This window comes from Anomaloglossus baeobatrachus, chromosome 4, assembly GCF_048569485.1.
Source record: "Anomaloglossus baeobatrachus isolate aAnoBae1 chromosome 4, aAnoBae1.hap1, whole genome shotgun sequence".
Lineage (NCBI taxonomy): Eukaryota > Metazoa > Chordata > Amphibia > Anura > Aromobatidae > Anomaloglossus > Anomaloglossus baeobatrachus.
In genome coordinates this window covers 121,379,186-121,391,314 of record NC_134356.1, presented here as the reverse complement: position 1 = coordinate 121,391,314, position 12,129 = coordinate 121,379,186, and the positions used below count along the sequence as shown (strand labels likewise).

Below are 12,129 nucleotides of genomic sequence, written 5' to 3'. Positions count from 1 at the left end.
TATCTGTATTTCGGTGTCCTTTTGCCCCCCCAGACCTCCTTGATTATTAATACATGTAGTCATGTGGTCTCCACCATCTTGAGATTTACTACCGCCTTGCTACTTGCCCCTTTCCTTATCGTGTATCAACACAGAGTCTTTTCTCTTTAAATGTATGTCTTTTTAATATTATATTGAATAAATTTAGTGGATTTTTATACTCCATTGTGTGTTTTCACATTTGTTTGCAGTGTGCTGATATAGCGGGGGAGAGGTCGTATGACCTCAGGGTTTTTCCATATCAGGCTGCTAGTATTTCTTAGGGGTTTTTTTTTGTTTTTTTTTACAGCTGCAGACAGTTGCTCCTTCCTATCCTTTCCTATAAAGATAGTTTGGGCCTCACCTTTTGTTTTTTTCTAGCTTTGTATTGTCTTTTCCTATATCACCGTAGTCTTTACATGTGGGGGGCTATCTATTCTTTGTGGATTGTTCTGAGGCAGATTAGCTTTTCTAATATTTCTCTCTGTAACAATATTTAGTTCTCCGGCTGTGTCAAGACGACTAGGTCATCGTAGGCTTGTCCCACGGCTACTTCTAGTTGCGGGTCAGGATTAGGTCTGCAGTCAGTTAAGGTTCCAGCCACTCTTACCTTTTGTGTTTCCGCATTTTTTGATCCTCCTCTGTCCCTGAATCATAACAGGGGAAACTGGCTAGCACATTATGTTTATGATTTTTTTTTAGTGTTTCTTAAAGCCAGAAAGTTGACATTTGACTTGACTTTAGTTTCGTGTCATGTCTGTGATCTGCTTTTTTTTTTTTTAAACAAAAGTAAACAACTGAATGAACATCCTCAGAGCCAGGCGATTCCATAATTTTTGACAGAGGTTGTAGTTTTATCCTGCTCTGCGGCCACCATTAGATCCAGATAGTAAAAAGAATCCCAGCACTCAAATTGAAGACAAGAGGGGAATTATGCAAAAGTGAATTTATTGACTGATACACTGCAAAAGGAACCTAACCAGAGCAACAGCACCAACGTTTCGGCATAGAGCCTTTCTCAAGATCGTTGCATCACTGGTCAGAGTAAGGAACTACGGGTCTCGGAGGACAACCGGAGGTTTGCAAATAATGGTAAGGTTCCACACGTTTTTGCAGAGTATGCTCATGGGTGAAGGGGTGACAGGATCACAATGTGAGGTGAGAGGACGCCTGCAGTGGAGATCCGGGACTGGCATTAGCGGCAGGGAGAGAGGCTGCAGCGGCGTCAGGACTCCGTTCAGTTTGAAAGAATTGGTAAAAAGTCCTCCCAGGATCTTCGGCCGAATGGTGCGACCCGCGGCCAGGAGGATCATGCTAACACAGTTGTACCGCAGTAAGAGCTGAGTGGTATGTGCACCCGATGACTGCATCTTTCTCTCCATGTCAGCGTCAACCATGAAACATGTATGCAGCACCTGACAGCAGAGGCAGACTGACAAAAAGAACAGGTCACATATATCCTGTATTCTCCGAGCATTGGTAAAGCAACTAATGAGTATTTAACAGCAGCCAATTCCTAATATCCATAGATAACATTCATGGAATTGTAGTGGAGTACTAAAAGGATCAGATCAATATAATATAACATTATATAATATAATAAAAAAAAAAAAAAGAATTCCTCTACCATAGAATAGTAGAGGGAATTTACTTTGGTATCAATTACAGTGTAAGAAATAGTGTTGGTCATCAGTGGTGGGCTCTTCCCTATTGTACCCCCACCAGTGCACGTACAGCACTGAGACTACTGCTGGTGAATTCACCACATTTCCCATTCCTTACTGAATGACCTTTGTACAAAACACCCTTTCTAACCCTTACACGTTAGCAATGAAATACACAAAAACTGTATATAAATATAAAACATTTTATTGCCACAACAATAGTAAGATGGTGCGCCCTGCACACCCTTGTGCCACAGCCCCTGAGTGATGCACAATTTAGAGGAATGTCAAAAACATACAAAAGTACTTTGTTACAAACGATAAAATATATTTAGCTTTAAGGACTGTCTATATAAAATTGCCCCCCTCCCCAACAACAGTCTCAACCCATTGCAGCATTTAGTCTATGCGAGTGTTACATGAACAGTAAGTGTATTAAATGAGATGAGTAAAAGAAAAAAAAATAGTAATGTAGTAAAATGCTGAATTTGCCATGTTACTTCAATTACTGTGCTTTAGTTGGTGAATAGAAAGAGGGGATGATTGAAAGTGGACAACAGTTCTCTACAACCAATTCATTTCCTTAGTTTAGGGCTAAGGGTTTGGCCACAGTTGAAGTAGTAAATTACAGATACATTATACACACACAAAGCAATCATTTATGCAAAGTAAAAAAAGATCCACAACTTAAAAATCTGTAAAAAACACTAAGAGCACAGTTATTTCAGATGCTAAAAAAGGAAGCTTTTCAATGGGTCCAAATTAGTAGGCCCGTTATATAAAGAGTGGAGATGGGCGAACCCGTGGAAGTTTGGTTCGGTGGGTGCAGCCGAGCAGACCCTCCATGGGTTCGGACTTGACACAAACCCAATGGAAGTCACTGATTGGCAGTTCGGGGGTTTGCACACTACATCAGATCACGCCGTTACCCCCGGTGCATGCTGTTTTTACACTGAAAGCGGCTCCCACTGGTCTGTGCAATGAGCGTACCAGGGCACAGCGATTATGGAGAGAGTGGTCAGCATACGTATAGCACCCAAACTTTTTTGAGGGGGAAGGTCAAAAACCAAACATCGGGTTTGCTCATCTGTAAAAGAGACCTGACCCATTTCTGATGACCTGTAAACTAGGGGCGCAATGCTCTCTCCTGTAAACACAAAGGTCTGTGTAAAATATGTGTACATAAGGCCAGTCAGTATTGGGGAGATGAAATGTGCTTTCAAACCACTTTACTTCAGTTTCCAAAAATGTATAAAGCTAGGTGGTGATTTCCTGCGCTGCTTTCTGCCGATTGTGAGGTCTGCAGTGCACATGGTAACAATGAGAACATACGCGAACAGACTGGGTATTGTGACCGTGAGGAAGAGACGTTGTATACCCTGAGCAGCGGGAGCAGAAAATCTAAAGAAAAGAAAAATCTAAAATAAATACAATGTTGTATTCTACTGCAACTGTTAGGCCATGTGCGCACGTGTGCGTTTTGCATGAATTTACGCAGTGCTTTGCACTGCAGCGTAAACGCATGCGTTCTGCATCCCCAGCAAAGTCTATGTAACTTGTGCAAATTCCATGCGCACGTTGAGTTTTAAAACGCAGCGATTTGCATGCTGAAATTTGTGGACGAATCACTGTTCTAAAAAGCAACATGTCACTTTTGTGCATTCTGGACGCTTCTCCCACTGTCAATGGGAGAGGAAACATCCAGAACGCATGTACTCTGCATCCATTCTGCACTCAAAATACATCCAAAATGCAGCTTTTCGGCAGAGTTTTGAAACGCACATGCAGTGACAACGCTGCGGAATATTTGTCACGGCAAAACGCAACGTGCGCACATAGCCTTAAGGTCAATTCATCAGACAAACTAAATCGCTACCTTGCCACAACTTCGACAGTGATGCCGTCTCCGCAACAGAGTGAAGGCTGCACAGCAACTCATGCACTGGGTACTGGCATGGTCTGGAATCCATTCTGCAGGATCTAGGCAAGAAGAAAAAAAAAAAAAAAAACCACACACATAGTAAAACAAGTCTCATACATTCCTTGGTACCAAAAGCCCAGTACAAATAGAAAGTGTTAACATACAGTGAAGGAATTTTTTTTGATCCCAGTAACAGCAAGATAGAATATCCAAAATAAAATCCAGAAAAGTCACATATATAACTATCAAAGTTTGCCTTTTTGGAGAGAGAAATAAGTATTTAATCTCCTACTAACCATTAAAGCTGGGTTCACACATAGCGACAACGACGTCGCTGTTACGTCACCATTTTCGGTGACGTAACAGCGACCTTGTAAGTCGCTGTTATGGTCGCTGCTTAGCTGTCAAACACAGCGACGCAGCAGCGATCATAACGTCGCTACATGTGCAGAGAGCAGGGAGCCGCGCTTAGCGCTGGCTCCTTGCTCTCCTAGGTACAGTACACATCGGGTTAATTAACCCGATGTGTGCTGCAGCTACATGTCACAGTGCAGAGAGCAGGGAGCCGCGCGCACTGCTTAGCGCTGGCTCCTTGCTCTCCTTGCTACAGTATACATCGGGTTAATTAACCCGATGTGTGCTGCAGCTACATGTCACAGTGCAGGAGCCGGCACTGGCAGCAAGAGCGGAGGCTGGTAACGAAGGTAAATATCGGGTAACCAGGGAAAGGTCTTCCCTTGGTTACCCGATGTTTACAGCTTACCGCAGCTGCCAGTGCCGGCTCCTGCTCGCTTCATTTCGTCGCTCTCTCGCTGTCACACACAGCGATGTGTGTGTCACAGCGGGAGAGTGACGACCAAAAAATGAAGCTGGACATTCAGCAACGACCGGCGACCTCACAGCAGGGGCCAGGTCGTTGCTGGATGTCACACACAGCGACAGCAACGGGACGTCGCTGCAACGTCACAGAAAATGGTGACGTAGCAGCGACGTCGTTGTCGCTGTGTGTGACACCAGCTTAAGAGTTCTGGCTCCTACAGATCACTTAGACGCTCCTAATCCACTCATTACCTGCATTAAGGCAGATAACTTACATTACCACCTGTATAAAAGACTCCTGTCCACAGACTCAGTCAGACTCTAACCTCTACAACATGGGCAAGACCAAAGCGCTTTCTAAAGGTTGTCAGAGACAAGATCATGGACCTGCCAGGGCTAGAATGGGCTACAAAACCATAAGACGCTGGGTGAGAAGACAACTGTTGGTGCAATAGTAAGAAAATGGAATAAATACAAAATGAGTGTTAATTGACATCGATCTGGGGCACCATTCAAAATCTCTCCTCGTGGGGTATCCAGAATCATGAGGAAGGTGAGAGATCAGCTTAAAATTACACGGGGGGAATTATAAGTGATCTCAAGGCAGCTGGGACCACTGTCACCAAGAAAACCATTGGCAACAATGCTGTATGGCTTAAAATCCTGCCGTGCCCGCAAAGTCTCACTGCTCAAGAAGGCACATGTGCAGCAGGCACATCTGAGGTTTGCCAATGAGCACCTGGATGATTCTGAGAGTGATTGGGAGAAGGTGCTGTGGTCAGAGGAGACAAAAATTGAGCTCTTTGGCCTTAACTCAACTCACCATGTTTGGAGAAAGAAATGCTGCATATGACCCAAAGAACACCATCTTCACTGTCAAGCATGGAGGTCGAAACGAAGGGAATTTTGTTTACTTACCGTAAATTCCTTTTCTTCTAGCTCTAATTGGGAGACCCAGACAATTGGGTGTATAGGCTATGCCTCCGGAGGCCGCACAAAGTATTACACTCAAAAGTGTTAAGCCCCTCCCCTTCTGCCTATACACCCCGGTGCTCCCACGGGCTCCTCAGTTTTGGTGCAAAAGCAAGAAGGAGGAAAAAGAATTATAAACTGGTTAAAGTAACTTCAATCCGAAGGAATATCGGAGAACTGAAACCATTCAACATGAACAACATGTGTACACAAAAAAACAGGGGCGGGTGCTGGGTCTCCCAATTAGAGCTAGAAGAAAAGGAATTTACGGTAAGTAAACAAAATTCCCTTCTTCTTTGTCGCTCTATTGGGAGACCCAGACAATTGGGACGTCCAAAAGCAGTCCCTGGGTGGGTAAAATAATACCTCGTAAGAGCCGTAAAACGGCCCTTTCCTACAGGTGGGCAACCGCCGCCTGAAGGACTCGTCTACCTAGGCTGGCATCCGCCGAATCATAGGTATGCACCTGATAGTGCTTCGTGAAAGTGTGCAGGCTCGACCCGGTAGCCGCCTGACACACCTGCTGAGCCGTAGCCTGGTGCCTCAAAGCCCAGGACGCGCCCACGGCTCTGGTAGAATGGGCCTTCAGCCCTGAGGGAACCGGAAGCCCAGCCGAACGGTAAGCTTCGATAATTGGCTCCTTGAACCACCGAGCCAGGGTTGATTTGGAAGCCTGTGACCCTTTACGCTGGCCAGCGACAAGGACAAAGAGTGCATCCGAGCGGCGCAGGGGCGCCGTACGAGAAATGTAGAGTCTGAGTGCTCTCATCAAATCTAACAAGTGCCAATCCTTTTCACATTGGTGAACTGGATGAGGATAAAAAGAAGGTAAGGAAATATCCTGATTGAGATGAAAGGAGGATACCACCTTAGGGAGAAAATCCGGAACCGGACGTAGAACCACCTTGTCCTGGTGAAACACCAGGAAAGGGGCTTTGCACGACAATGCTGCTAGCTCAGACACTCTCCGAAGTGAAGTGACTGCTACTAGAAAAAACACTTTCCGCGAAAGGCGTGAGAGAGAGATATCCCTCATTGGCTCGAATGGTGGTTTCTGAAGAACCATCAGCACCCTGTTCAGATCCCAGGGTTCTAACGGCCGCTCGTAAGGAGGGACGATGTGACAAACCCCCTGCAGGAACGTGCGTACCTGTGGAAGCCTGGCTAGGCGCTTCTGGAAAAACACAGAGAGCGCTGAGACTTGTCCCTTAAGGGAGCCGAGCGACAAACCCTTTTCCAGTCCAGATTGAAGGAAGGACAGAAAAGTGGGCAAGGCAAAAGGCCAGGGAGAAATACCCTGAGCAGAGCACCACGACAGGAAAATTTTCCACGTCCTGTGGTAGTTCTTGGCGGACGTCGATTTCTTAGCTTGTCTCATAGTGGCAATGACGTCTTGAGATAACCCTGAAGACGCTAGGATCCAGGACTCAATGGCCACACAGCCAGGTTGAGAGCCGCAGAATTCAGATGGAAAAAAACGGCCCTTGAGATAGCAAGTCTGGTCGGTCTGGTAGTGCCCACGGTTGGCCGACCGTGAGATGCCACAGATCCGGGAACCACGACCTCCTTGGCCAGTCTGGAGCGACGAGGATTGCGCGGCGACAGTCGGTCCTGATCTTGCGTAACACTCTGGGCAACAGTGCCAGCGGAGGAAACACATAAGGGAGCTGAAACTGCGACCAATCCTGAACTAAGGCGTCTGCCGCCAGAGCTCTAGGATCTTGAGACCGTGCCATGAACATTGGTACCTTGTTGTTGTGCCGGGACGCCATGAGGTCGACGACCGGCACCCCCCAGCAGCAACAGATCTCCTGAAACACGTCCGGGTGAAGGGACCATTCCCCTGCGTCCATGCCCTGGCATCTGAGATAATCTGCTTTCCAGTTTTCCACGCCTGGGATGTGGACTGCGGATATGGTGGATGCCGTGGCTTCCACCCACATCAAAATCCGCCGGAATTCCTGGAAGGCTTGCCGGCTGCGTGTGCCGCCTTGGTGGTTGATGTATGCCACCGCTGTGGAATTGTCCGACTGAATTCGGTTCTGCTTGCCCTCCAGCCACTGCTGGAACGCTTTCTGGGCAAGATACACTGCCCGTATTTCCAGAACGTTGATCTGAAGCGAGGACTCTTGCTGGGTCCACGTACCCTGAGCCCTGTGGTGGAGAAAAAACCGCTCCCCACCCTGACAGACTCGCGTCCGTCGTGACTACTTCCCAGGATGGGGGTAGGAAGGATTTCCCCTTCGATAATGAAGTGGGAAGAAGCCACCACCGAAGGGAAGCTTTGGTCGCCTGAGAGAGGGAGACGGTCCTGCCGAGGGACGTCGGCTTCCTGTCCCATTTACGTAGGATGTCCCATTGAAGGGGACGCAGGTGAAACTGCGCGAAAGGGACTGCCTCCATTGCTGCCACCATCTTCCCCAGGAAGTGCATGAGGCGCCTCAAGGGGTGTGACTGGCCTTGAAGGAGAGATCGTACCCCTTTCTGTAGTGACTACTGCTTGATTAGCGGAAGCTTCACTATCGCTGAGAGGGTATGAAACTCCATGCCAAGCTATGTCAGCGATTATGCTGGTGTCAGATTTGACTTTGGAAAATTGATGATCCACCCGAAACCCTGGAGAGTCTCCAGGGAAGCGTCGAGGCTGCGTTGGCATGCCTCTTGAGAGGGTGTCTTGATCAGCATCCAAGTACGGGATCACCGAGTGACCCTGCGAGTGTAGGAGCGCTACTACAGTAGCCATAACCTTGGTAACAACCCGTGGGGCTGTTGCCAGGCCGAACGGCAGTGCCACGAATTGCAGGTGTACGTTTCCTATGGCGAAGCGCAAGAAGCGCTGGTGCTCTGGAGCAATCGGTACGTGGAGATACGCATCTTTGATATCGAACGATGCAAGGAAATCTCCTTGGGACATTGAGGCGATGACAGAGCGGAGGGATTCCATCCTGAACCGTCTGGTTTTTTACATGTTTGTTGAGCAGTTTCAGGTCCAGGACCGGGCGGAAAGACCCGTCCTCCTTTGGGACCACAAACAAGTTGGAGTAAAAACCGTGGCTCAGTTTGCTGAAGAGGAACCGGGATCACCACTCCTTCTGCCTTCAGAGTGCGCAGCGCCTGCAGAAGAGCCTCGGCTCGCTAGGGAGGCGGGGATGACCTGAAGAATCGAGTCGGGGGACGATAGGTGAACTCTATCTTGTAACCGTGAGACAGAATGTCTCTCACCCAGCGGTCTTTTATTTGTGGCAGCCAGGTGTCGCAAAAGCGGGAGAGCCTGCCACCGACCGAGGATGCTACTAGAGGAGGTCGAAAGTCATGAGGAAGCCGCTTTGTTAGCGGCGCCTCCTGTGGCCTTTTAAGGACGTGACTTAGACCGCGATGCATCAGAGTTCCTTTGTTCTTTCTGAGACCTTTTGGACGAGGAGAATTGGGACCTGCCCGCGCCCTGAAAGGACCGAAACCTCGACTGCCCTCTCCTCTGTTGGGGTATGTTCTGTTTGGGCTGGGGTAAGGATGTATCCTTTCCCTTGGATTGTTTGATGATTTGATCCAGACGCTCGCCAAACAGCCTGTCGCCAGAAATTGGCAAACTGGTTAAGCGCTTTGTTAGAAGCAGAATCTGCCTTCCATTCCCGTAGCCACAAGGCCCTGCGGAGTACCACCGAATTGGCGGCCGCGACCGCCGTACGGCTCGCAGAGTCCAGGACAGCAATAATAGCGTAAGACGCAATTGCCGAGGTCTGGGTGGTAATGGATGCCACTTGTGGCGCGGCCGTGCATGTGGCTGCTTCAATTTGCGCTTGACCTGCTGAGATAGCTTGTAGCGCCCATACGGCTGCGAATGCTGGGGCAAAAGAAGCTCCGATAGCTTCATAGATGGATTTCAACCAGAGCTCCATCTGCCTGTCAGTGGCATCTTTGAGCGAGGCCCTCTCTTCCACTGCAATTATGGATCTAGCCGCCAGTCTGGAGATTGGGGGATCCACTTTGGGACACTGAGTCCAACCTTTAACCACGTCAGGGGGAAAAAGATAACGTGTATCCTTAAGGCGCTTAGAAAAAACGCTTATCTGGACAAGCATGATGATTCTGGACTGCCTCTCTGAAATCAGAGTGGTCTAGAAACATACTCGGTGTATGAGAAGCCGACTCCTCCGCCGGAGGAGCTGAGGGAGAAATATCCACCATTTGATCGATGGACGCAATAAGAACGTTCACTATGGCGTCCCCGTCTGGAGTATTAAGATTGAGAGCGCCCTCAGGATCAGAATCCTGATCAGTTGTCTCCGCATCATCAACCAGAGATTCCCCCCGCTGAGACCCTGAACAATATGATGTTGAGGGAAATTCTAAGCGAGCCCGCTTAGTCGGTCTGGGGCTGGGGTCTAAGTCAGAACCCTCAGCCTGGGATGTATGAGACACCCCGGGGGGACATTGTTGGTCCAACTGAGGGGGGCCAGGGAACAATGATTCAACAGAGTCCCTTTGCTGAGATACCGGCCTGGACTGCAAGGCTTCTAGTATCTTAGCCATAGTCTCAGAGAGTTTCGCAAACTCCGTCCCCATCACTAGGACAGTGTCAACAGGTGGCTCCCCCTGGGCCCCTCTTAGCAGAGGCCCTGGCTGAAGAAGTGTCACCGGGGTCAAACATTGCACACAATGAGGGTCAATGGGACCTGCCGGCAGCTGGGTCGTACAAGCAGCGCAGGCAGCATAATAAGCCTGTGTTTTGGCACCCCTGCCTTTTGTGGGCGCCATGCTATTGTTTTCCCTGAGTAACACAATAGGGTATATAGCCAGAATGAACTGTGCTCATACAGTGTGAAATATATACTATAAACAAATAATGCATCAATACACTACAGCACCATGGGGCTAGCACCACATGTGCTGCTTACCATCCGCCTAAAAGCGGTTATGAGGCCACCAGAGACCGTGTCTGGGTCTCACAGACTTTGTCCCCCTCTGCAGCGTCGGAGGAGCTGACAGAAATGGCTGCGGTGTCCTGACGAGAGGAGGGAGCCGTGGGCGTGGCCGAGGTGCTCACACTGTGCACAGTGGGGGGGGTGGAGTATGGAAATCATGCTTCAGCCCTCAGTGCTGCTCGTTCCCTGCAGCGTCCCGCCCTTCCCCCTGCCTGTCAGGGCTGAGGGCGGGAGAAAGGGAAACTAGGCCGCAAGCAAGCCTGGGACTCGAGTACAAGCGTGGCCGCCGTAAAAGCGCGGCACACGCCGAAGTCCCCGGCGAACTACAAGTCCCAGCCGCGCCGCAGTTTCCCATGGCAGCGGCGGTTAGCGCGGTAGCCCCTACATATAAACACACTCAGCGACGCTGAGTGTGTAATGGCACAGTTTAACCCGGTCAGCGCCGCGGCCCGGTGCACTAGCACACCCAGCAAAGCTGAGGTGTTGCCGTGCGCGGTCCCCACAGGGATACAGAGTACCTTCACGTAGCAGGGCCATGTCCCTGAACGGTACCCGGCTCCTATCCATCAGGCTCCACAGGAGTTGTGGATGAAGCACGGTCTCAGTGCCTGGAGACCGATAGGATCCCACTTCGCCCAGAGCCCTGAGGGGGATGGGGAAGGAAAACAGCATGTGGGCTCCAGCCTCCGTACCCGCAATGGATACCTCAACCTTAACAACACCGCCGACAAGAGTGGGGTGAGAAGGGAGCATGCTGGGGGCCCTATATGGGCCCACTTTTCTTCCAACCGACATAGTCAGCAGCTGCTGCTGACTAATCTGTGGAGCTGTGCTGTGCGTGTCTGACCTCCTTCGCACAAAGCAGAAAACTGAGGAGCCCGTGGGAGCACGGGGGGTGTATAGGCAGAAGGGGAGGGGCTTAACACTTTTGAGTGTAATACTTTGTGCGGCCTCCGGAGGCATAGCCTATACACCCAATTGTCTGGGTCTCCCAATAGAGCGACAAAGAAATTATGTTTTAGGGATGTTTTTCTGCTAAGGGCAGAGGATTACTTCACCGCATCAATGGGAAAATGGACGGAGCCATGTACCATAAAATCCTTAGTGACAACCTCCTTCCCTCCACCAGGACATTAAAAATGGGTCATGGCTGGGTATTGCAGCTCGACAATGACCAAAAACATACAGCCAAGGCAACAAAGGAGTGGCTCAAAAAGCAGCACATTAAGGTCATGGAGTGGCCTAGCCAGTCTCCAGACCTTAATCCCATAGAAAAACTTATGGAGGGAGCTGAAGCTCCGAGTTGCCAAGTGACAGCCTCAAAATTTTAATGATTTAGAGATGGATCTGCAAAGAGGAGTGGACCAAAATTCCTCCTGACATGTGCGCAAACCTCATCATCAACTACAAAAAAACGTCTGACTGCTGTGCTGCCAACAAGGGTTTTGCCAACAAATATTAAGTCTTGTTTGCCGGAAGGATCAAATACTTATTTCTCTCTGCAAAAAGCAAATAAATTTGTATACAATGTAATTTTTCTGCATTTTATTTTGGATATTCTCTCATTGTTATAATTAACCTACCCTTAAAATTATAGGCTGCTCATGTCTTTGCCAGTGGGCAAACTTACAAAAATCAGCAAGGGATCAAATATTTTCTTAATATAGTATAATTCACTCTGTGTGATTACCAACAAGCTAGATCAACTACTATTGTTCTGGGGTTTGTTTAGCTTCCCTTAGTCTTTTTAGCCATCCTTGCAGTTTATTATTTACGTCCTGATTTTCCTGCCAGTTCTCCCTCAATCTCAAAG

At 48.8% G+C, this 12,129-nt stretch overlaps 1 protein-coding gene across 2 annotated transcripts in view; it reads right to left on the bottom strand.

Annotated features, from left to right (window-relative positions):
* Positions 1 to 1,178: 1,178 nt before the first annotated feature.
* Positions 1,179 to 12,129, bottom strand: part of LOC142303281 (lateral signaling target protein 2 homolog) — an 85,536-nt gene continuing 74,585 nt past the window's right edge. Inside the window, exons 12-13 of one of the 2 annotated variants that reach the window (XM_075344525.1) lie at positions 3,559 to 3,662; positions 1,179 to 3,083 (exon numbers count right to left, since the gene is read on the bottom strand). In XM_075344525.1, coding sequence (XP_075200640.1) covers positions 2,940 to 3,083; positions 3,559 to 3,662 — 248 coding nt within the window. In that variant the 3' untranslated portion in view covers positions 1,179 to 2,939. The remainder of the gene's footprint in view (positions 3,084 to 3,558; positions 3,663 to 12,129) is intronic. The other variant, XM_075344524.1, reaches the window with a different exon arrangement.